Raw genomic sequence first — 27,257 nt, forward strand, 5'->3', positions numbered from 1 at the left:
TATGACATCATCTGCATAAAGTAAAGAGCTAAGATTAACACGGTCAATTTTAATATCAAATTTAATACCACTTTCCTTCATGTGATCCATATGGCTCACACTTGATCTACCCCAGCTGCCTTTCCATAATTTAGATTTTTGATGACTTTTTCTACTTCAAGTATGGATATATATTCCTGACTGCATTCCTGTTGGGAGTTTTCTACCATCATACTGACACTGTTTCATGTAGCAGTCTTTCAATATTCTAGCTGTATAGAATATCTTCAGTTTTTGTATCATCTTTATCATCTCTCATTCCCTTTACAGTGCCTTTTCTTTCATTTCTAAGCTTTCTCAATAGCCTCCAGAATATTTTGCCACCGACATGATATTACTGAAGTCTTCCCATGACTTTTGTTTAGCTAGTTTTGCAAAATGCCTTGCTTTCTTACATTTTTCTGTGTATTCTCTAAGGGCACAATCCGACTTACTTGCCAGGAACTTTCAATATGCTTTCTGCTTTTCCTTCACTGCTTCTTTAACTTCCTGACTGCACCATGGAGTTCTGATTTTTATATCTTTACAGATAACCTCACCACATACCTCTCTGGCTGAATCAATCAATATTTTCTTCAGTATTTGGCAATGAATATCTAAGGTTTGATTCTTGTTTTCAATTTTTTTAAATTTTTTCTTCAATGATGTTTGCTCTTTAGTCTACAGTTCACCTCTGAAAGCCACTCAACCTTGATTTGTTTTAAAATTTTATTACACACACACTTCTTCTTTTCAATATGAAATTCAATTTTATTTTGCTTAAAACTAAATAGTGGTCACTTTCTATTTCAAATCCTCTGTATATACTCTCGTGTCATGAAACATAGGAAAACATCACTATCAACTATAACATAGTCAGTGAGACTTTTCTTATTTTTTGCATCTTCTCTCCATGTGAATTTGTGTACATTTTTATGTTGGAACATGGTGTTAGTAAATATCTCGAACAGAAATCTGGCACACACTTCCCATCATTATTAACTTTGTGCTGTTTTCTTCAAATTCCCCAGACATTTCTATATGTCTGGTAATCATTTCCTACTCTACTGTTTAGATCTTGAATAAGTACTAAATTTTTCCTTTTAAATTGCCAGCTGCCTTTCTAATGTCTCAGTATAATTTCTTCATTTCTTCTTTAGTGGAACCTTCTTTGGGACTATAGGCACAAATAAGTCTGATTGTCCAGTTCCCCATTCTGATATTTGCTCATATCACTCTACTTGAATGACAGGGAAAAGAGAGAGTACCTATAGTATGAGTACAAATATCAGGATGATCTTCTTGAATGGTAGGTACTCGCTCTTTTCGCTGATTGTTATTGCCTGAATATAAGTTGCTAGAAAGATCTCGCCTATTTTTGTCTTCTTGCTTTCAGTCATGCCTATTACGTCAATCTGATACTTATCCAGTTCTGCTAGTTCTGTTTCTTTCCCATTGATGTCTCTTAAATTGATAGTACCAGTATTGAACTTTGTTGATGCTGTGTTGGGATGCGTTGTATCTTTCAGATTAATCTTAGCATCACATGCTAGCTACAATCTTGAATTAACAATTTAGTTAATTCCAGTTGTTCTTATAGCTATTATGCTTAATAATTAATTTATCCAGTCAGTGCTCTTCCTGTAGCTTATATGATGTATTTTTTTTTAAGAACTTGATGTTTCCTCCAGCTTGTACTAGGTTATTACGAAATTTATTCCTAGGGATAAAAAAAAAGTACACAAGATATCCATTTTGGATTAGTATATTCCATTTAATTAATAAAAAGTAATACTTTTTAATTCTCTTAACATACCATCAAAAATACCTTTTTTTTAAAAATGCTATTCCAAATTTTAGAACTTAAGCATGAATTATTGGCCTTTTTTCAAAATGAAGGTACAGATGATTTTGTAAAATGTCTTCAAAATGATATTTGGTGTGCTAAAATTGCATATTTAGCTGATATTTTTAATTACTTAAATAATGCTAATATAAGTATCCAAGGGAAAAATGAAAATATTTTGACATCCACTGACAAATTGTCAGCTTTTCCAAAAAAAGTATCTCTTTTTTGAAAAACTGCATATCAGAAAAAAAATAAAGTAGATATGTTTCCTTTGATCCATAATAAAAATATCGAGGGAATTATTTCCGTTAAAACAGAACATTTAACAATATTGGAAGAAAGGATTTAGAGTTACTTTCCTTTCTTAACACGTTGACTGCCACAGCAATTTTCAGGATTCGGGTCTCAGAAGCCAATTTGATTCAATCATATCAAAACCCTAATTATAATGCATAGTAATCACTAAAAACATACAGAATGTGTTTTTTTTTTTTTTGGAAAAAGGGTTCACGAGTTATCTCGTAGTTGGCATATGTAACAGAAAGTTCTTTGCAGTAGCCAACTATGAGTTAATTCATACTCAGACACGCTTCGACTTGTCGTTGTTTTGCCAAAGCAGAGTTAGTGATATGTGTGTAAATTTGTCAGTAGCGAATCAAACTTAGTCAAGTACGTTACATTTACTTCTTTCTTGAGTATTTTGTTTTATAATTATTATTGTAATATATGCTTATAACCCCACAATATGGATAAGAAAAGACCACTGACTCGAGAAGAACCTGCGTTCTATGCTAATCTGAGTGAGTCAAAATTTGAAGAGTTTTTTGCCGAAGGTGGTTACGACAGTAGCGATTATGAACCTTCTGAGGATTCAAGGGAGGACAATGAAGATGAAGTCATCCCCAAGCCTGAAGATAATCCTGATACTTCCCAAGCAACAACATCAAATATGAATGATAATTTGTGGACCAAAATACAACAAGATCCTGAACAATTTATTTTCCAAGAGAACGTTGGTTTGAAATTGGACACAACAGATTTTGCAGTATGAACATTGGTTCACTTATTTTTTTCAGAAGAGTTTCTTGCATTACTGGTCAAACAAACTAATTTATATGCTGAGCAAGAAATTGTAAAATTTCCACAAGTAAAAAAATCTCACAGGGCATCACAATGAAAGGACGTCAGCATTGCAGAAATGAAAGTTTTTATTGGACGTTTATTACAAATGGGCCCTTATTCTTTTCCAAAGAAAAACAAAGTACTTTTCGTTGATGTGATCTATTCCAATAGAACATTACTGGAGTAGATCACATCAACATAAAGTACTCTGTTTTTCTAACATGCATGTTGTTGAAATGGTAGAGGTGTCCAACCGCAATGGAAAATTTTTGATGAAACCAGACATAATTCAAGATTATAATAAGAGAATGTCCCGCATTGACTGATCAGATCAAATGCTGTCATACTACTGAGAAAGACCATTAGATGGCCGAAAAAAATTGCATTACATATTATAGAAATATATATATATATATATATATATATATATACACACAATGCATTCAAATTTTTTCATAAAGTAACTAATTCTAACTTAAAACTTATGTTACAACCTCTAGTATTCATCGAAACATTGATTGGAAAAGAAATTCTACCAGTTTCAAAGAAAGTTAGATTGGAAGAAGTTCATTATTTTGAGAGTATCCTACCTACTGAAAAAAAACTGCATCCAACAAAGCCATGTCGAATTTGTACCCAAGCTAAAAAACAATGAGAAACACGTTATTATTATTCTCCAGCCTGTGAAGAGAAGCCAGTACTTTGTGTGGGAGGTTGTTTTAAAAAATATCACAAAAAATAAAATTGTTCTATTTCTTTGTATTTGATTTTCACTGTATGAATAAAATTTCTGTTCATGTACACCATCCTTGATTTTTTGTTCTCTTCCGAGAAGCCAAATATCCTTAGTTATGCTTATATACTACAAATATACTCGCAGCTGCACGAAAAAGGCAAGTCCAGCAACTGTGAGATAACTCGTAGTTGGCCCTCTTGGCCAGATCGTCTACTATGAATTATCTCGTAGTTGGCAGTCAACCTGTTAAATATACACAATTATGACTGGATACAAGATCCATTTGGCATAGTTAACACATTGAGCTGTGAATTTTCGTTACAAGAAGAACAACAATTAGTTACCTTGTCTACGGATGTACTCTGAAATAACTCTTGAGGAATTTTGGATTTTTGTCCAAGCCAAATACCCAGCTCTCTCCACAAGGGCAGTGAAAATTTTGTTACAGTTTTCAACATCGTATTTGTGTCAGTTTGGTTTCTCAATATTAACCAATATAAAAACTACAAGGCATGAAACAAAATACTAATATAAACAAAGAGATGAGGGTAGGTACATCATAATCGACCAACCTTTGCCAGCAAAGGTTGGTCAATTGGTAGAGCCTCTGCTACTAATGACTCACTCAAAAAGTTAAGCAAGCTTGAGCCACATTAGTAGTTGGAAGGGGTCAATCATTCGATGCTGTTGGCACACTCTCCCTATTGAGTGGTGGAGGCAGAGCTGTAGAGAAGGTGTCCTCCCTCAATGAGTCTTTGGACTCCCTTGAGGTGTCAAATAATAATAATAATAATATTAGACCTGATATTGCTGAAATCTGCAAAAGCTGACAAGCTCAAGTATTGCATTAAAATAAGTTCCATTTTTATAAAAGGCAAGTCCATGCATATTTTTATTCTTAGTTTTATGACCCTAATGCTTTTAGTGTTCGCCAAATTTTTCTTATAATCAAAAGTGTTCTGTGACTTCGAAAAGGTTAAGTACCACTGGTTTATGGTATGAGAGCAAGAATGAAGAGAATGCTTGTTGGAAATGTTTTGTGATCAAATGCAAGAAATGTAGGTCATGTTGGGAGTGGAAGAACGAAGTAATTGATGTTAAGGCAGGATTGTGAAAGTGTTATATTGAATGTAGCCGGAAGCATGAATGAAAGTTTGAAGGAAGTGAATGAAAGTAATAATGTGGATGATAAGATTCCAGTGCAGAAAGAAATTTCATGCTTATGCAGACCCATTCACAGGACAAAATTTGAGCTCAACCGACTGGAGAAACAGTTGGCATGTGTTACGGTAGGAAGGAAAAAGAAAGAAAGAGTGAATGGGAAATGCATAAAATTGAGAAACTGGGAGAAAAGAAATATTATATGGGGATTTGATGATAAGAGGTACAATTAACACATAGAGTGTTAACTGTATGATATACTTAATGAGAAAGTGATAAAAGCATGTTTCCCAGGTGTGAAGATAAAAGATGTTAGTGAAGCTGTAAGTTTGCAGAAGAAAGAAATGAATGAGTTAATTGTTTTGGCAGACACAAATGATTTGAAAGCCGAGAAACTTTCTATGAGAGAGGATTTGAAAAAGTTGTTGGAAGAAGCAAAAATGTAGAGAGTAAAGTTTGTGTCTGCTGCCTCACTATGATAGGACACAATTGAGAAGGGCAATGATTGCCAATGTGTCAATAAGAAGATTGTGTAGTAAGAATGGCGTGTAGTTTATAGATGTGTGGAGTGAATTAGATAGACAAAAGGACTTGTACATGACTGATGGGCTGCACTTGAATGGTTTGGAGTTAAATGCTTAGAGAAAGTGTAAAAGTTTGGAAGTGCAAAATGAGGGAAACAGGAGATATTGAAGGAGAAGCAGTGAAGCATGTGTCTAGCCACCTTCAGAACAAATGAGTGTGAGTATAGGAATGACTGTGAGGAAATAGCCAATTCATACTCATCTACCCTGAGATAGGTGAGTATGAGTGCTGGAATGATTGTGTGAAGAGCTGGGTACAGTTTCCCAGGTTTCGAATCTGAACAGGCAAGAATTGACATTGAGTAAAGTTAATTGTGGGTCCAAGGGGATGTTGAAATGCATGTACACGAATGCTTGAAGTATGAGAAATAAAGGAGATGAGATTTTGGTATTGGTCAGCTTAACTTCCAAAAATGATTGACATTAGAGACCAAGAGAGCCTCCATAGCTTAGTTGACATAGATGATTTGGTCAGAAATACCTGGGTTTGATTTCCTCAGTGACATGAGGAAACTCTATCTGGTCTCTTTTGGCAAAAGGTGAGTTAGCCAGTCTCATACAGAGGTAGAGGGTTTTTTTCACCTGGAAACTCAGGTTTTTCATCCCCCAAAACAATCAAACCGGTCCCGGTTTGATTGCTCTCTCTATCCTATCAGTTGTTAGAACCACTGATAGAATATATAGAGATCTGGTTGTCAGAGAATGCTGTAGTTACAGAGATAGAATGTAATGGATATTGTATTTTCAAAGAAGTTTGAGGAAATAGGGCAGGAGGAGGGGTATTATTAATGATAGCTGAAGAACTTCAACCAACAGAAATAAAGGAAGGTCATAGATCTGAAGAAAATGGTTCATTTGAGGCTGTCTGATGTGTGATAGTGGCCAATGGGACAAAATATATTGTTGGCTGCTGGAGACCTGGGTGCAGAAGAAGATATGGATGACATGCATCAATAGATTAGCACAATGAGTGCTTATTTAAAAAAAAAAAAATCTGCAGCTTCTTTGTGTGCATGTACATTAATAAAAGTTTTCTTGAACCATTTTGCTTGTACTCTTAGCTTGCATTATTCGTTCATTAAATGCTTCAAATTTAGTTGAAGATAACTGTAATTCTTTCATAATCTTGTTTCTGCCATAAAGTAGCAAAAGATTTTCTTTCTATGAATTACTTTCCCCAGTTCATCATTATCTCTTGTATTGCTACTATATTCATTTTATATCTATTTAATTGATGAATAAGTTCTTGAAATGTACTGAATCTATACAGGCTTCTCACATTCCATGAGCCTATTTGAAAACCATTGTGCCAAGACTCCAGTGAAGATTAATTGGTAATATTTCATGACCAGTTGATTTTTTATGAGATGGAGTTGCTGGTCCTATCCACAACAACCTGGAGGACTAGGCAACTCTTTTGTCTGACCCTTTCCCTGCAACTTGTCTGACTTGCGAGGCAACTTTTTCTATTTCCAGAACATTTTGCTTACTGATTATCTTTCATATTCATAACAAAGCATTTGTAAGTTTTTCAATTATCTACAGAACATTTTATCACCTTAGATATTTATCTTCTAAATCTTCCAGTAACTTTTGTTTACCTACTTTTTGTATAGCATACTCTTTTGAATTTTTCTTTGTATTCTTTCACAGCATATGCCAACTTACTTGATAGGAATTTTCTCTCTTCTTCTTATCCATGACTGCCTTTGTAATGCTTTCCATCTACCATGAAGTTCAGATTTTACTATCCCCAGACAACTTCACTGCATGCCTTCCCAGCTGAATCAGTTCATGTTTTCTTCAGAATTTACTACTGAGATTTCAGAGTTTGGTTCTTCTTTCAGACTCTTTCATTTTTCTTGAATATTTGATATCTTAAAATACTTGGCAATTGAGAAGGCTATAGGCAGGATCAAAGTCTCTTCTTTGGTTAGTAAACAGATGCCTGTTGATGTGTTGATCATCTTCACATGATTTGCTGAGATGGGATAATTATAGAACAGCAAGTCTTCTTATTGTTGTTAAAAAATTAGTATGTCAGTAACATAATGGATTGATTAAGAATTGTATACAGAATATTATTGACACGAATCAGTTGTTGGGCATGGTGGTTGCATTTAGGGAGATTACTTTTGACAAACCTAGTAACCATGTAGGAAGAAGTTATAAGGGAAATAGACCAAAAATCTTCAAAGAGCCGGGTTGTGGTGTTAGGACCCTTGTTGTTTAAAATATTCATAAATTATTTAGGCTTAAACATTGAGCAAAAAATTTCTCTTTTTGCTGATGATGTGAAGTTGGTCAGAGTAATCAGTTATTCTGATGATGGAAATTCTTTATAGAATATCTTGAAACATTGATAGAATGGATGGGGAAGTGTAGTTTAAATTTTAATTTGAAGAAATACAAGTATAATATTATATGCATATAAATTTGAATGGACAGGCTTTTAGAAAAGTCAATGAATGCATGATTGACAGGGAATTTGAGTTCAAGAATCATATTTGTAAAACAACTTTTCATGCTTAGCAAATTGTGGGATTAATTAAAAGAAGTTTCAACTGTAGGAAAAAGGAGGTAATGATTAGTCATTATTCATGTCAGTATTGGATTAAGGCTCTTAGATTTACTCACCAAGATTTTTAATGTCAAGAAAATCGAGAGTATTTACCTAACAAAGATCGAAAGGCCATTTAATTGACATTTATAAGTTAATTCAAGGTATATATATATGAGATAGATACTAGGAGTTTGCTGCAATAGGCTGAACCAGCTCTACGGGACATGATAAAAACTAGTAAAGATGAGAGTTAGAATAAACATATGAAGTTCTTTTTTTTTTACTCTTTGGGTAGAAAAATACTAATTAGTATGAGCTGTTACTTCACTATGAGTAGCATAACCTATCATGTGAATCTAAAATATCCTTGATTCTTATTGTGCACTCAGTATGTGCCTGCTTGTATTATCTGCTTATACTGGTAACAATAATGAAGAAAGCAATTATGTTATTTTTCTTGAGTACCATGCAAGTTGAATCTGAAAACATAGTTGAGGTCATTTTCACCATTAAGAATCCCATTCACTTATTGCTGATGATGAAAAAGTTGGAACCACTGACTTACTGTACATTGTTAATTATAACACTAAAATTTTTGTTTGATGATTTTTATTTGCAGTGTTATGTTTGTTCTTTATATAACTCATGTTTCTTATTAAATAGTTGGTTACTCATGGTGATACGCGAAAGGATGCTTTGAATGCAATGGTGAAAGCTTTGGATTCTTATGTCATACGAGGTAATTGTGAAATATTTTTTATATTTTTTTATAAATCAGCTTGGAAATACAAGAGTCCAGAAACTTTTACAGTGTGTGTATGCATCAGATATTAGATAAAAAAAATCAAACTCCTTTCCACCTCTTTAAAAAAAATCAAGTTTTGATTCTGAAGCTTCGTTTTCCTTACATACCTTGATATGCTTATGAACATCAGTAAGCCATTGTTTTTATTTAAACATTATATATTATGTTTGTCTCTTTAAATGCTGTATTTATATTATTAGGCTATTCAGAAGTGTATTTTTTTCCTATGAAGTCATTTGTGAGAAACAAACCTGTCATTCAGTACATGAACTAGTTATTACTAACGCTATTTTCCAGCATAAAGCAACAGTTGGATTGACCAAATATCAAGAATCACCAGACTTAAACTAGAATAAGCAATAAGAGAAGCACAGGAGAGAAAGAAATGGCGATGCATCATCAGGAAGGTCACGAGTCCTCAGACATGAGGAGATCGGAGAGAGAGAGAGAGAGAGAGAGAGAGAATGTTGAGGATAAGGTGGTTAGTTCTATGCCTCCTGGTGTGTCTTATGTCTTTAGATGCGTGTGTTCATCGGCCAGTTTGCCTGTTCTGGGGAACGAAAAACCTGAGTTTCCAGGTGAAAAAACTCCCTACCTTCATTCGAGACTGGCTAACTCACCTTTAGCCAAAAGAGACCAGATAAAGATTCTTCATGTCACTGACAGGAATCGAACCCAGTTCTTTCCAACCAAAAGTGCTTTGTCTATGCTGACTGATCTACAGAGGCTCAATTAATTTCTTATTGAAAAGAAAAATTTGTACAAAAGTTGTAAAAAAAAAAAAAGTCTCACAGCTTTTAGAGGTGAGTGTGTACACTTGAATATATAAAAATTATTTGAAAACAAGAATCACATATTGGAGAATCACTGCCAGACTAAATAAAACATTGATTGATCCAGCCAGTGGGGCATATGGTATAGGGTCTGCAAGGATAAGTTAAAGAAGGTATTCATGGAAAAGAAACATATCAAATAGTTTCTAGAAAATAAATCAGCATTTGGAAAGACTTGTTAGAACATAGAAAATAAATATCAGGACAATGGCAAAATGTTTTGGAGGATATTGAAATAACTTAGACATATAGGAAAGAGTACTGTAAAAGGAATTGAAAATGAGAATGGTGACAAGAAAACTGAAAATAATTATTCTAGATATCTGGGGTAATTACTTTAAAAGATTGTTAAATGAACCAAAAACTGACAGAATTGACAGGGAGTCTGTTAAGGGTCAAAGCTAGATAACTGAGAAAAGATCACAAAACCTTTTTTACGAATGTTGAGGACCAATCGGGGATTCTTGCATAACGTTCATTTCTCACCTTCTCTTGATGCATCCCAACAGCTAGATACTGAACGAATGAGGATGGGCTGGCAATTTGGGATTTAGCTGACCAAGTTTTATTCTTACTGACTTAAAATAAATTAATGCTGGTAGAACATGATGGAATTTCATACTGGCTGGGATGTCACCTAGTTTAACAAAGCCCTTGCTGTTTCAGGGAATCAGGATTACAATCGCTGACTCAAAAGCATAATTCAAGATTGCCACCATCATAAAAGCAACAATAGAAAAGAAGTGGAACTGGCAGAAGAATTGGAAACATATCAGGTTGACAAAATAGGTGAAATACAAAACATTATATTGCAATAATGATCATGGTAAGGAAAGAATAGTTATACTATTCAACACTGTTTAAATATGAGGTAATCTTCTTGAATGGCAGGCAGTATCAAGTAGAGTAATGTGGCACACATCTGAATGGAAAACTGGATGATAAGAGTTATTTGTATCTATGATCAGGCAGAAGTGAAGCAATTTTCAAGGAATTAGAGAAGGTTGCTGACACAAACTAAAAGTTGATCCTTGTTGATGATCTAAGCAACAGAGCAGGAAATGATTACAGGACATATAGAAATGTTTTGGAAAAATTTAGAAAAAGTGCAAAGCTAATAATAATGGTAAGTCCCTGCTAGATTGATTTCTGTTCAGGTTGAAGACTAGTCAGCATTAACATGGTATCATGTTTCAACATAAAGATGTGTACAATATCACATGGAGAGAAGACACAAGAAATAAGAAAATTCTTATTAAGTTTTAAAAGAGGTAAACCGTGAGTAGACATAACTATACAAATAAATAACGGAAAAACTCACGTAGAAATATTATTTAATAGTATAATTTTCGCCTGTGTGTCACAGGCATCTTCAGTACAATTAGGCACAAAAATTAAACACTAACTGAGAATTCCAAAAAGCGCCACCTAAGTAGCTGGTGTAAGATAACTAAAAAGGTCAATAACTTTCCTAAAAATAAATAAATAAAAAAAAATAAAAAAATTAATACAATAAAAAGTTAGGAAAGATTAGCTGATTTGTAAAGTACTATCTCCCATAAAGGGGATAGACGTAAGCCGTCGGATCTGTTTAAGTTAGGAGAATGAAGTAGAGTTTCACATGCTTCTTTATAAAGGCATTCCATGAGAAACTGACTTTTGTGAAGAACTCTTGTCTTTCTCCAATGAACTCTGTGTCTAGTGAAGATGGCATGTTCTGCAAGTCCAGACTTTTCAGGTTTAAAGTTTAAACTTTTCAGACTTTAAAAAAAATAAATAAATTCACCAGAGATGAAGATCGGTAATAGCAACATAAGAAACCTGAATGGAGAAATGGAGCTAACTGAGGAATTAGATAAGTACCAGATCGACATAATAGGGGTGACTGAAACAAAAAAGACAAAAACTGGTGAGTTCTTTCTGAGCAATAAATACAAAAGGTTATATTCAGGCAATGGCAATCAAAGGAAAAGAAGGAGTAGCCATAGTATTCAACACTAAATATGAGGCTAATCTTCTTGAATGGCAGGCAGTCTCAAGTAGAGTGATCTGGGCAAATATGAGAATGGGAAACTGGACAATGAGACTTATTTGTGCCTATGGTCCCACAGAATTCTCTACTAAGGTAAAAGTGGAAGAATTTTTTGAGGCTCTAGAGAAAGCAACTGACAATGAAAAAGGAAAAGTTAGTCCTCGTTGGAGATGGAATATGATTGTGAGACATACAAAATAGGAAATGATTGTGAGACATACAAAAATATTTTGGTAAAATTTGGAGAAAAGAGTAAAGCTAATAACAATGGCAAATACTTGTTGGATTTCTGCTCAGGACATGGACTAGTTATTACTAACACCATGTTCCAACATAAAAAATGTGCACAAATTCACATGGAGAGGAGAGGCAAGGAATAAGAAAGGTCTCATTGACTATGTTATTGTTGATGTTTTCTCCCTGGTGCAGGACAACAGAGTGTACAGAGGATTTGAAATTGGAAGTGATCACTATTTAGTCTTGAGCAAGATAAAATTGAATTTAATATTGAAAAGAATGACATGTAAGAAAGTTTTAAAGCGAATAAAAGTTAAGCAGCTATCAGTTGTGAATTGTAGACTAAAATACTCAAAGATTATTGAAAAAAAAATGAAAGAGTTTGAGAACAGGAACCAAACCTTGGAGATTCAGGGGCAAACCTTGAAGAAAACCCTGACTGATTCAGCCAGAGAGGCATGTGGTGAGGTTGTCTGTAAGGATAGAAAAAAAAGAAGAACTCCATGGTGGACAAAGGAAGTTAAAGAGGCAGTGAAGGAAAAGAAGAAAGCATATCAAAAATTCCTGGCAAATAAGTCAGCTTTTGCTCTTAGAGAATACAGAGACAAATGTTAGAAAGCGAAACACTTTGTAAAACTAGCTAAACGAAAGTCATGGGAGGACTTTGGCAAGAACATAGAAAATTAATACTAAGAAGGTGGCAAAATATTCTGGAGGTTGTTGAAGAAGCTCAGAAATGGAGGAAAGAGTGCTGTAAAAGGAATTAAAGATAAAGGTGAAATGGAAACAGGAGAAAATGATATCCTTGAAGTATGGAGTAATTACTTTGAAAAATTGCTAAATGAAACAAGCAGTGATAGCACAGTGGTAAAAAGCAGTGACCAGGCATACAGTCAGGAATACATATCCATACTTGAAGAAAAAAAGCCATCAAAGGCTTGAAATGTGGAAAGGCAGCAGGAGTAGATGATATTCAACCAGAATGCTGAGGTATGGAGGTATAAAAGTCTTACAGTGGCTGCACTGCATAGTTTAGAAGATGTGGACAGATCGATGAATTCCCGATTATTGGAGTAGAGCTCTAATAGTACCCATATATAAAAAGGGGAAATAAAACTGAATGTGAGAATTACAGAGGCATTTCATTACTGAGTGTTCCTGGTAAGATATATGCTAGTATACCTGAGAAACGGTTGAGAAGAATTGTGGAAGAAAAGCTTGGTGAAGAACAAGTTGGATTCAGGCCAAATAGAGGCTGTCAGGATCAGATCTTCACTTTACGACAAATAGTCGAGAAAGCATGGGAATATAACAAAGATCTGTATTTAAGTTTTGTCGATCTGGAAAAGGCATATGAGAAGGTGCCAAGAGAGAAGCTATTCAATACGCTGCAGTTATATGTTGTCAGTGAGGCATTATATCAAGCAATACTTAGTCTTTATTTGAGTTGTAAGTCAGCAGTTAGAATTGAAGTAAGTACAGGAAGATGGTTTAATATTAAATCTAGTGTGAGACAAGGATGTACATTATCCCCTCTGTTATTCGTTATCTATATGGATCATATTATGAAGGAAAGTGGTATTAAACCTAATATCAAAATTGGAGATGTTAATGTCAGCTCTTTGCTTTATGCTGACGATGTTATACTTCTAAATAAATCTGCTACAAGTCTGCAAGATTCACTGACTAAATTGAATAACTGTTGTAATAGATATGGTATGACGGTCAGCAATAAAAAGACAAAGACAACGAAAATAGGCAGAATCGTTGAAAATGTCAACTGCGTTGTGAACGGAGAACCTGTGGAACAAATGAAACATTTTAGCTACTTAGACACGATTTTTAGTGAAAATGGTAAATTAAATATGGAAATAGACAACAGAATCAACAAAGCTAGTATGGTAGGAAGTCAATTGAATAAATTCATATGGAATAAGAGAGAAATTAGTCGGAACACTAAATTAGCTGTATACAAGACAGTGTTCAAACCAGTTTTAACTTATGGATCTGAGAGCTGCATCAGAAGAAGTAAAGCACTTAACCAAAGACTAGAAACTGCAGATATGAGAGTCCTGAAAAAGATTTGATACATGAACCGATGGCATCAGTGGCAGTATCATATTAAAAAAGAAGGATATTATGAAAGAACTTGACATTGTCAGCATCCACAAATGCGTTTGCAGAGTTAATCTCAAGTGGTATGGTCACTTAAATAAAATGGGTGAGGAAAGATTAGCAAAAGATGTGTTCTCTGCCAGGTTGGCAGGAAAACGACCCAGAGGAAGACCAAGATATAGGTGGATTGATACAGTACAAAGTGCCTTAGACAATATAAATATAAGATCTGATAATGTTGAAGTCTTGACAAGTAACAGACTGATGTTGAGAAAAATTGTAGATAGGAAGTTAGTAATGATGTTAATTTTTCATGTAGTACTATCATATCGTGTACACTCCTTGAGGGTACATAGCAGAAATTTGATGATGGTGTTGATGGTTGCTATAGAGTCATATTCATTCTAGAATTCAATGTTGATGTAATTGCTGGTCTTCTCACGGAGGTGGTAGTGATGGAAATCACTTTGTATGCATTGTAAGAATGGATGACTGAGACATTGCCATCCAAATCAAGAGGACGACCAGAGGAGGACAACCCACACTCACTTAGGGAGGTGGTCCCTCCCTAAGTAAGAGTGGGTGTTCGTTCTGATTTGCTGAACTCATAACAATGGGACAAATGCTACTGGGACTCCTAACCCTACAAAGGAGAAAATTGCATAGTAGGTCGGTAACATGGCCACTTGATTCACCCAGGTGGCCTACTTCTGTGCTTGAAAAATATCAATAAAAAAAAATAATAATGCTAAAATTGACAAAAATCCTTAGCCCACTCGCAATACTAATGTACTATAGCATTATAACCTTTCTTTAGTGGTAATCTCATTTAAACCAAAAAGACCAACCTTGCCTACTCTCTGCCAGACTCTGGGGGGTGGGGGGGGGATTGATCGATACAGCTAGAGAGGCATAAGGAGAGGTCATCTTTCAAGGACAGAAAATTAACTCCATTTAGGAATATGGAAGTTAGAGGAAATCAAGGAAAAAACATAAGCATATCAAAAGTTCATGGAAAATAAGTTAGCATGTGCTTGAAAGAATATAGTGAAAAATGTAAGCAAGTGAAGCAGTGTGTAAAAGCAGCTAAACAAAAGTCAAGGGGAAACTTTGATAAGAACAAAGAAGCTTTTACATAGCTTCTTTATAAAAGAAGGTTTAGTACCAAAAGAAAATTTTTTAACTTATGGATCTGAGAGCTGGGTCAGAAGTAAAACACTTGGCCAAAGACTAGAGACCGCAGATATGAGAGTCCTGAGAAAGATTAGAGGCGTGAACAGATGGCATCAATGGCAATATCATATTAAAAATGAGGATATTAGGAAAGAACTTGACATTGTCAGCATCCAGGAATGCGTTAGCAGAGCTAATCTCAGATGGTATGGTCACTTAAATAGAATGGGAGAGGAAAGATTAGCAAAACAAGTGTTCTCTGCCAGGTTGGTAGGAAAACGACCCAGAGGAAGACCAAGATATAGGTGGATTGATACGGTACAAAGTGCCTTAGACGATAGAAATATAAGATCTGATAATGTTGGAGTCCTGTCAAGTAACAGACTGATTTGGAGGAAAATTGTAGATAGGAAGTTAGTAATGATGTAATTTTTTCATGTAGTACTGTCATATCCTGTACACCCCTTGAGGGTACATGGCAGGAATTTGATGATGATGATGATGAGAAAATCATTCGAAGTTCACAAAAGTTTACGGATATATATTAGGATATGATGTTGGCCAAATGTTCTGATAACTGTTGAAGAAAAGTAGAAATGAAGGAAAATTAAAGGCCTTTCTTTGTAAAATGTATCGGAGATGGAAAAGGTGTACATGATATCCTAGATGTCTGGAGTAATTCCTTTGAAAGATTGCTAAATGAAAAAAGCAAGTCATTGAATAATGGTAGAGAAAATATGGAATGTAATCGAAGCTATGAGGGTAGTCTGAGAAGTTCTTGGCCTCGACCATAGATGGCAACACTATCAGCGATAGATTTTTTTTCTAAGTTGGTATATCTGTCAAAAGCATCCATGTGAAATTGCAAGTCATTCTATCAAGTAGTTTGTTTTATGCAGCTGTCTGGAAGCAAAAGTGTTGTCTGTATCCCTTGAAATGGATAAAATTGAGTATCTTTCAGTTATAAAATTCTTTGTAAAAGAAGGTTTAATACCAAAAGAAAATCATTCGAAGCTCATAAAAATTTATGGACGCTCTTCTCCTTCATTTCTGACATTTAAGAAATGAAGTGCCGAGTTTAAACATGGTCGTATACCAGCCTTATAGATGATTCACGTGAAGGACGTCCAAGAAGTGTAACAACACCAGAAATCATTGATCAAGTGCACGATATGATATTGGATGACCGATGAGTCAAAGTGTGTGAAATTGCTGAGACTATAGGCATTTCAAAAGAACATGTAGGATATATTTTGCATGAAGAATTGCAAATGAAAAAGCTTTGCTCAAGATGGGTGCCGCGCTTGCTCACAGCAGATCAAAAATGCACTTGCATGAAAATCTCTGAACAGTGCTAGGAGCGTTTTAACAAGAGTAAGACTGATTGTGTGCATTGATTTATTACTACAGATGAGACTTCGATTCACCATTACACACCAGAATCCAAACGACAGTCAAAACGGTGAATAGAATCTGGTTGTTTGGCGCCAAAGAAGGCAAAGTCGGTTCCATCAGCAGGAGAGTTCATGCCATCGCTGTTTTGGGATACTAAAGGCATTTTGTTTATTAATTATCTTGAAAAGAGTAAAACAATAGCCAAGGAATATTATTCCAATCTTTTAACCAGACTAGACAAAAAAATTTGTGAGAAAAGACCTGGTTTGCAGAAGAAAGAAATCATCTTTCATCAGGACAATACACCTGCCAACAAAAGTGTTTTGGCAATGGGAAAATTAAGGGATCTGCACTATGAATTGTTGGAACATTTACCCTATTCTCCAGATTTGACCTCCTCTGACTTCTAACTCTTCCTCGCTGGTCACCTTTTTTCTTCGAATCAGAGGTGATTGCAGCTGTAGAGCAGTATTTTGCAGATCTTACTGAGAACAACTACAAGGACTGGATAATGGTGCTGTAATAAATGTATTAGTCTTAAGGGAGATTATGTTGAAAAATAAAAATAATTTTGAAATTATAAATTCATTTTTTCATTGTTAGGCCAAGAACTTTTCAGGCCACCCTTGTATGTATCAATACACGAGGTAGAAAAGCCATAAAAATTTTGTGGTTGATGGAAAGTCCTTCATTGGCTTGAAGAGAGTTCTGTCTTCACATCTTTTGGTATGTGAAGGAACAAGTGTGTCACCCGGATGGGAGTATATCTAGTCAGAGCTAGAATAAATGCTCATTCTATCAAGGTTCACATGGCCCGTGGTAAGTATAATATACATACTTCAAGGAAAACTGGTTGTTGGTTTAGAGAGACTATTACACATATATCTCAATGTTTTAGAACTCTCAGCATTAGAGTTAAAAGATGTGATGCAATATGTACCATCACAAAGAGCCAACTAGAACAGAAAGGATGGGTATTGGGCAAGGAGCAGTTATTGTCCTAGCATTAGGATATTGTAATGTGAGGAATCAAAAATAAAATAAAATAGAAAAAAAAACCATGAAAAACTTGAAATGTGGAAAGGCAGTTGCTGTAGATGATTTACTTCTTCTTTATCCTCTTTCAATCCACTGCTGGATATAGGACTCTCCCTTAACTTTCAAGTTCTGCCTGTCTCTACCCAATGTCAACGAGTTCATTTCAGACCTTTGTAGATCATCTCTCCATCTTGTTCTTTGGTGACCTTTCGATCTCTTGGTATTCACTCAGTGCTTAATTTTGTCTGCCTTTCATTTCATAGTCTACTAATATGGCCAGCCCATATCTATTTACATGCTTTACAACATTTCACAATATATTTTGCATCAATCATCTCTCTTCTAGTACTTCTTATTCTATCTTTTTTTTGTTATATGGAACATTCTTCTTTCAAGGCTCTTTGACAGCAAACTACATATATTCCTTTCTTTTAATTGTTGCCCATGTCTCACTTCCATAGGTAAACACTGGAATAATACGTACATTAAAGAGCCTTCTTTGAAATCTTCTAACAGATAATCTTTATACAGTCAGATGATGATTTGTTTCCATGTGTGATTCTTCTGTTTATTTCTTTATCAAATTTGAATGATTGTAGTAGAACATTTAGTAGCATCCGTCTAAAAAGCAGGGGGGGGGGATTAACTAAATGGAAGAATGTAATTACTGATTGTTCTGGGTAATATTTATGTAAGCATTTTTGAGAAGTGGCAAAGAAAATAGGCCTGAACCCATTTGTTCTTCTGTCTTTCATTTTTAGACATATAATTGATAAATTATGTTAATATAACAAGTACCCATAATTAAGTTTTGTTGATCTGGAAAAGGCATATTAAAAGTTATGAGAAATTGTTATCATTATGTATGAGTGCCTCCATGGAGGCCAAAGACTCATTGCAGGAAATCCAAACTATCCATACAATCTGTCATACCTCTCCTTGAAACCATTAATGGACAAAGCACTCACATCTAACTCTGGCAACCCAGTCCACTCATTCACAACTATCCAATCAAAAAATCTAGTCCTCACACCCCTACTAAACAAACCTTTATTCAACTTTCAGGGATGACCCTTTGTTCTGGCCCCTCTAACAGAGTGTTGGAACATTTCCCTTGCATCAATCCTATAAAACTCTTTAATCAACTTAAATGTTTTTATCATATCCCCTCTTTTTCTCCATCAACCAACTTTTGCAATCCACACACACCCTCAATCTATCCTCGTAGGGAATATTCCACAGACCACTCGTCATCTTGGTCACTTGCCTCTGAATCTTCTCCACTGCTTCCTCATACTCAAGAAATCCAGGAGACCAGATCTCAGCACAGTAATCCAGATGTGCATATATCAAGGCCTTATAAAGAGGAATAACAACTTCCTTATCTCTACTTGTTAGTGTGTTCTTCAATAGCCAAGTAATCTTATGGGCTACTTTACCAATCTTAGCAATATGTCCTCTAAACTTTAACTCTCTATCTACTACCACCCCTAAATATTTCCTGGAGTACATTTCCATCATAATGGTACACAGCTTGTAATCTATTTATCCCAAAATGCATAACTTTACATTTCTCAACATCAAGCAGACATCCATTATCTTTTGCTGCATCACCTTGCTCTTCCTAATTTTACATCATCAGCAAACAAATGAATATTTCCTTTCAGGTTTTTTCCTATATCATATATGTACAAATTAAACAGCAGTGGTCCCAGAACTGAACCTTGCAGCACACCACTAATCACCTCTTTTTTGCCTTGATTCTGCTCCACCATATATCACTTTTTGATATCTGTCCAGCCGCTACCCTCTTATCTATATAACTAGCATCATGAACATCCCCATTTGTTCTTATTTGTGTAACAGAGTTCCATGTCAAATGACTGCCAAATCCAGCCGAATTATTGTGTAGACATTTATTTTATCCAACGTCGCTATTACTCTATCATAAAAAAAAAATTGTAAATTACTAAGGCTTGACCTACCCTTCACAAAACCATGTACCCCTCACACAGTATCATAACTTTTTCCACTCATTCTTGGATAAAATTCTGATTTTGACCAATTTTTCTGGTACTTTTATCACCATGCCTGAGATATACTGACTTATCTATAATTTGCTACTGCAGTCTTAAAATCTCCCTTATACAAGAGAATTATTTTGTCCTCTTTCCACTCCCTTATAACTTTACCAGAGCTGAGACTTAAAGAGCTTAGTCAGAGGCATTGCCAGTTCCCTTGCACATTCTCGCAACACCTGAGCTGATATTTCATCTAATTCCGCAGCTGTATTTACATTGATATTCTGCAGTATCCTAAGAGCCTTCAATTCATCCATCTCTGTTCCCACATTAGTATCTATCATATATGTTAAAGCTTACTTGGATGACATACCCCTGCAAAGTGGTCATTCAGTACTTCAACTATTTTATCTGCTTTTGTCACCTCGTGACCATCATTACTCTTTAAGGTTAATTTTCCATGGTCATTCTTCCGTGCAAAAATACTGTTTGGCCTGCTTGGTTAGATTCTTCTCATAATCTAATTTTGCATTTCTTGCCATGCTGGTTACATTTCTTGCCTGAGCCGTGTACTATTCGTGAGTTTGCTGGTCACCTTTCTCCTTGTACATCCTCCACAGCATTTTCTTCTTTTGTAGTTCATGCTTAATGATATTACTCATCCATCTAACTCCTACCAGGTTAACCCTCCTTACCTTAGGTATGTGATTTAATATCGCTTCCCCTTGATTCTCTCCCCTGCATTACTAACATCCTTCCTCTGCAGTATTTTATGACAGATTTAAGCTTTCTCCTAAGCTTGTCATAATCATTTGCCTTGTAATTCCACATATACCACTTCTTGCAGAATATTCCTCATGTTTAGAATCTCCCAAGTCAAGACTGCATGGTCACTTTTGCCAATCGGAGGCAATGTGGTTGTGGATAGCTCTTCTGATCCTATGACCAGGTCCAATACTCTCACATCCCTAGTCCCCTCCATCACATACTGCCTTGAGTAATCATTTCTCAGTAGGTGTATAAATGCCATTTCTTTCCATGTGATCTTTCTTCCTTCCAGTATATATCTCCATAGTTGAAGTCCCCTATGATAATCACTCGACCTTGTACTTCTTGTACTAATTAGCTGATACATGTCTTCCATATCATCTGTGGAACTCCCTGGTCTATAAATATACAATTAAATGTATATCTTGTCTTACTGGCCTTGATCTCACTATCACACCAGACTGCTTCAAACAGCCGCCTTCTCACATATGTCTTTTTTTTTTTTGCTACAATTCATCTGCTATCATCAGCAGAACCCCATTCTATCTTCCCTGAAAATACTAAACCCTTCACATTCTATCCCTGTAATCACATTATCTGCTGTTATCAAATACTATCATCAAATGCTGTTCAAAATAATTATAATTATTATAATTACAAATATAATTAATTAAGGGATATTACATCCCATATTGTTTCATAGCCGAATAAGAAACTCAAAGAGTTTCATGCCGAATATAAAAACTATATAAAGTTTGGCGAGTCCAAGTGTAAGCAAATACCTGGATATGCAACACATAACCCATTTGGTAGTGCAACACTGAGGCAACTCATAGCAAGGGTGGAGCAAGCTTCGATCACTGTTCTTGGTATTTACTCATAATGTGAAATCCAGCTCCTAGGAGCTGTATTACTGTTCTACATTATGAGAGAAGGTCACTACCCAAACCGGTTTCGACCTTTATTGAGGTCTCATCAGTGAGTAGGTAAACCTAGTTAATACCATGTTTGTTGCAAACAGAACTTACATACCCTACTATAAGAATTGCCAAGAAGGTGACCTAATAAATTACTAATTATATGAAAAGCCAAATGCTTCAATTCGGCGATGTGAAATTATTTAAGTTAAGCAATATTACATCCCATATTGTTTCATAGCTGAATAAGAAACTTGAAGCCTTTGGCTCTTCATATAATTAGTAATATAATTAATTATAATTAGTATTAATTAATTATTGTTATGAGTCACAGAGCAAAATATAGTCTGCATTTATATTATAAATCAGTAATTAGAATATTCTCTTTTAACTACTTGAGAATGAAAAATAATTTTGTTTAAAATCAAATAAGACAACACATCAAACAGTCTTTGTTGTTATTCATCATAGCATGAAGAAGGAAAATGGCAATAAATTCATATCAAAGATGGACATGTTAATGTCAACTGTTTATGCACATCGTGTTATTCAGTTGAATAAATTCAGTAGAAGTCTTTGGGATTGATTATCTAAATTAAGTAACTTGTGTAACAAACTTAGCATTAAATTCAACAATGAAAAGAATAAAATGAAAATCATCAGGAACAATGATACATAAGTTGCATTAAATGCACTAGTGGTATGCAGTCTCAGTCAAGTGAACCATGTTTCCATAAATAGGGCTCTGCTCATGCAACAATTGATCCTTTATATGCATATCTTCTTTAGCTGCAGAAAATGTCAATTGGACCTGTAAGTGACAGATGACTAACTGCCTAGTAAAATCCCACCACCTATTTATCAAAGGCATAAAGTGCTGTTTATAGGCATATTATAATGTTTCATCTACAAAGTAGGGCTCCTTGTTTCTGTTCCCTCCACATTTTTTCTCACATGCAGTGCAGGTTTTAGCCTTGCTAGGTATGCTCAACACAATCTTATTAATAAATTAAGTAGACTTCAATGTCTGCATTTAAAGTGGTTTCCCCAGGCCAGTGACTAGATAGTAGAAGAGAGTAAACTTGATGGTAATGTTTCTAGAAGTTTCCTAATTAGCTGGTAAATATCTTTTTTTGCTGCTGCTTCCTTTTTTGCCATGCAGTGCCTCTAGAAATAATCTGAGTCACTTGCATTAGTTTGTGCACTCCCTGTGTGGAAATTAAGTGTACAAATCACTCCCGTCCATTATTTATGTTTTCTGAACAAACATAAATATGATTTTTTTTAGAAAATGTTTATACCATATCCCATGGCTGTAAAAACTACTGAAGATTTGGAAAACTATGTTTTCTTGCAGAAAAACATAACATTATCAGCTGCTTGTAATCCTAGAGGGCATAAACAATGCAGTTTGGTGCCCTTACTCAGTTAAGCTTCATTCATGAAAGTTCAGCTTCCTAAATGAAAGACATTAGGTCAACTGGGTTTCTTGGGGATGAGGAAGTGGTGGAGTGGATCTAGAGATAAGTTACCAGGATGGTGAGTGGTCTGTGAAATGCTCCCTATGAGGATTTATGGGTTGCAAAAGTTGATTGATAGGCAAAATGGGGGGAGGGGGGGGGATATGATAGAAACATTTAAGTTACTTAAAGGATTTTATAAGATTAATACAAAGGAAATATTTCATCACTTGGCTAGAGGGGGTATAACAAGAGATCATCCCTGGAAGTTGAGTAAGACTTCCAGTCTTACCCAGAGTGGTAAGACTGGAATGTTATTAGCAAGGGTGTGAGAACTAGGTTTTTCACCTAGAGAGTGTTGAATGAATAGCATGGGTCAGTTGCGAGTGCTTTTTCTGTTAATGGTTTCAAGGAAAAGTATGATAGATATTGTGTTGATAGTTTGGGTCTTCCATGATGAGTCTTATGACTTGATGGAGGTGCCTGTGTAATAATAATAATAATTCATATTTTGATCAATGTAATTTTTTTTTCCTTCTGATGGTTTTGAACTTGCTATAGATGCATCATTGTATTTCAGGTGTGACTCATAATATTCCATTATTGAGGGACATAGTGATCGAAGATCGTTTTCTCAATGGTGATATCAGTACTAAATATCTGACCGAAGTTTATCCTGATGGATTTCAAGGTATGAATAAAATTGCTATTATTCCTGACAGACTGAAATATGGTAAAAAGAAGTTTTTCACTTGGTTATATAGTAAATTATATTTGACGGGGGTGCTTAAGGGTCAAAGCTGTCTAACTGAGAGGAGACCTCCACATAGCCTTTCAAGGAATACGGAGAACCAAATAGGGCTTCTGACCTAATGTCCAGTTTTCACCTTCTCGTGGTGCACCCTGTTGGGTATCTACTTGGATACTGAACGAACGAGGATGGGCTGGCAATTTGTGATTTAGCCGACCAAATTGTATTCTTATTGGTTAAATCAAAATAAAAAATGATGGTACAACATGATGACAAAATTTCATGCCAGCTGGGGCATAGGCCTGTTATACAAGGCCCCCATTGTGTTTGCCAGGGAACCAGGACGAACAGTGAAAAGTCAGCTACTGTAACAAATCTGAAAACACACCCCAACTCAACATCACCAGAGTTAAAGATCGGTACTATTAACATAAGAAGCCTGAATGGCAAAGAAATGAAGCTAGCTGAGGAATTAGATAAGTACCAGATCGACATAACAGGAGTGACTGAAACAAAAAAGATAAAAACTGGTGAGATCTTTCTGAGCAATAAATACAAAATGTTATATTCAGGCAATAACGATCAAGGAAAAGAAGGAGTAGCCATAGTATTCAACACAAAATGCGAGGCTAATCTTCTTGAGTGGCAGGCAGTCTCAAGTAGAGTAATGTGGGCAAATATGAGAATGGGGAACTGGACAATGAGACTTATTTGTGTCTATGGTCCCACAGAAGGTTCTACTAAGGTAGGAGCGGAGGAATTTTTTGAGGCTTTAGAAAAAGCAACTGACATAATGAAGAAGGAAAAGTTGGTTATTGTTGGGGATTTAAATAGCAGAGTAGGAAATGATTGTGAGACATACAAAAATATTTTGGGAAAATTTGGAGAAAAGAGCAAATATAAAGAGCAAAAGACTAAGATATAGGTGGATTGATACAGTACAAAGTGCCTTAGACGATAGAAATATAAGATCTGATAATGTTGGAGTCTTGACAAGTAACAGACTGATTTGGAGGATAATTGTAGATAGTAGAAAATTGTAGACTAATATCTTTAATCCTTTCAGTCTATCAATTTACCCCCCCCCCCCCCCCCTTCAAGGTCGTGACTATGCTTCTTCACATGCATGTATTTTAGAATTTAGGAATTGCCTCTGGCAGGAGCCAATTCCTTTGTCTAAATGGCTGGCTTTTTCTCGCACTGATCTGTGAAAATTTATTTGTATTTATGACTGCGCCATCAGAAATTACGTAGAGGAGTTGTATATCTTCCGATACATGAAAAAAAAAGCGCTTAGCACAACACAGAAATATCTCTAATATTTATCTCTAAGTCAAGCAACGTTTAAATCTACTATTTGTCAGTTGTGACTACTTTTACTCTTACAGGTTCTTACACAGGTTCTGTCTTTTTATAAGAAGTGCATTGGTCAGGCAGAATCAGGCAAGTTATTTGACAAATAAAAGAATTTATTCATGCTAAATCAAGATATATAAAAAAAGTAACACTACACATACTAAATTAACTCAACTCAAATCACTAAGTAAAAATGACATGTAAATAATATAAAAATCACGTATCTGGTTCTCCACTAGATTAATTAAACAATTCTCTCGTAAGCTGAATGACTAATGCAATAAATATGCTTACATATAATTCAGACACAGGAGCAGACTTATACACACATTACATTAAATTAACTCAGAAAATATATCTTATTAGGCTTAACTAACACTTTCACATACTATTCCTTCTTGAATACATAACATTATCTAACTCCTTATAACTCTGCATACTACTTCATAATTATCTTCAACAAATCGGCTTTCTGTCCTTACTACTGTTCTTTATGCTAACAAACAAAAAATTCAGCAAACTTTGCCATTAAATTCACATCTAGGAAAGTCCTATACAAAATTCGTACTTGTTACTTTGTCATCTAGTTCATTATATAAGATCCTAGAGATCATGGACACCTTTATCTACTTTCTGGTAAATTTCACGCACGGGCACTTTTTACGACTTCGATGATACTTCACACGCGGAGGTCGCCAAGCAATTTAGCAATGGGAACTCGGTGGTATTCCATCACTGCAGTTACGAAACCCCTTTCGTTGTCGGGCATCGACTGGTGGGACATGGGTCCCTGTCATTGGAACAGCAGGACACACTGGAAACTCCTCACAGCCAGTGCAGGAACAAAAAAAACCGGAACAGCAAGCCTCGCATTGCACCGAAAAAACTTCCACCCGAAAAGCCTCGCACCAAAAGCTCTGGCCGAAAAAAGCATCTCACCAAAAGCCTAGTCTCAAAAGCCTCGCACGAAAAGCTCCTTTTCCTTCGATTTGTCCCCCTTTTATTCTGCTCTGCCAACCTTGGAACTCTTACAGATTGAATTGCCCGGATTTTCTTATAGGGATCTTCTCAGCCACCTGCATGTTGCTGAAGTCGGGAAATCCCGTACATCGTTGACCTTCACTAGTTGCGATAACCTCAGGTCTTACATTTTTAATCCCGTTTGAGTTATTCTTTGTCTGTACAATTCATATCACAATTTATTCTAGCATTTTTTTTTTTCAGGTTTATTACAGAATAATTGAGTTAAATATTAATTAAATTACCAGTATATTAAATTAATTTTATTTCTCAAGTAAAATCAGTATAGAAGAAAATTTATTCTAAAATCCTTCTATACAAGATTTTACACTCTCCTTTCCGATGTCACTCCTGCAGATCTGATGATATCATCAATCCACTGTGATTTAGGTCGGCATCATGGTTGTTTTTTCTCTCTTGGAATCCAATCCAGTACTTCTTTTGTCCATCGTTTTTGATATTGTCTTCAAGTAATATGCCTAGCCCATTGCCACTTCAGATGTTTCACTCTTTCTATGATGTTAGAGGCTTTGGTTTGGTTTTTTATCCATATATCCTTTTGTCATCCATTCTTGTTGATACCAAGAATACTTTTTTCCATACTAAATTGTGTTGTTCTTAATTTTTGAATTTCATTTGCCTTTATTGTTCATGTTTCACAGCCATATGTCAATATAAGAAGAATACATTGGTTAAAAACTTTTCTCTTTCAGGCATCATGGTAGTTGGCTTTTGAATATTAAATGTAATTTTCCAAATGCTTTCAACTCAAGTATCATACATCTTTCAATTTCATCTGTGATATTTTGTTTCATTGATATCTGTTCCATTGATATCAGTTGTCCTAAGTATATGTAATGATCTACTTGTTTAATTTCATCATTATTGATTTCTATTATTTCTGTTTGGACGTAGCTATTGAACATGACTTGGGTCTTCTTTAGGCCAGTTGTTTTGCTAACAATTTGGAATTCATGTATACAAGTCAGAAATTCATGTGCAGTTGACGTGAAGTTAACTGTGTCATCTGCAAAGCATAAATGGATTAAATATCTTGCATTTAACTTCAGACCTTTCCTTTCCCAATCAAGAAGTTTAAATATTTCTTCTAGGCTGTGAATAATTTTAGATGTATTATGTCACCCTGTCTTATTCCTCTCTGTATTTCCACAGTAGAGATGATTCCATTGAAATAAATTACTGCTGAGGCATTGATGTATGCTGATTTGATAGTCCTGACGTTTGGCTCCTCCGTCTGTTGGTTTCATAATGCTTTAAGTATTGCACAAGTTTTTACTGAATC

At 35.2% G+C, this 27,257-nt stretch overlaps 1 protein-coding gene across 1 annotated transcript in view; it reads left to right on the forward strand.

Moving 5' to 3' along the window:
* The window catches only part of LOC150094469 (propionyl-CoA carboxylase alpha chain, mitochondrial-like), a 559,741-nt gene that overhangs the window by 341,911 nt on the left and 190,573 nt on the right, over positions 1–27,257 (forward strand). Inside the window, exons 16-17 of the mRNA XM_090412316.1 lie at positions 8,697–8,772; positions 23,408–23,518. Of these exons, the coding sequence (XP_090268442.1) occupies positions 8,697–8,772; positions 23,408–23,518 (187 nt within the window). The remainder of the gene's footprint in view (positions 1–8,696; positions 8,773–23,407; positions 23,519–27,257) is intronic.

Source organism: Typopeltis vanoorti, chromosome 22 (assembly GCF_054136105.1).
Source record: "Typopeltis vanoorti isolate ZY-2024b chromosome 22, IOZ_Tvanoo_1.0, whole genome shotgun sequence".
Classification (NCBI taxonomy): domain Eukaryota; kingdom Metazoa; phylum Arthropoda; class Arachnida; order Uropygi; family Thelyphonidae; genus Typopeltis; species Typopeltis vanoorti.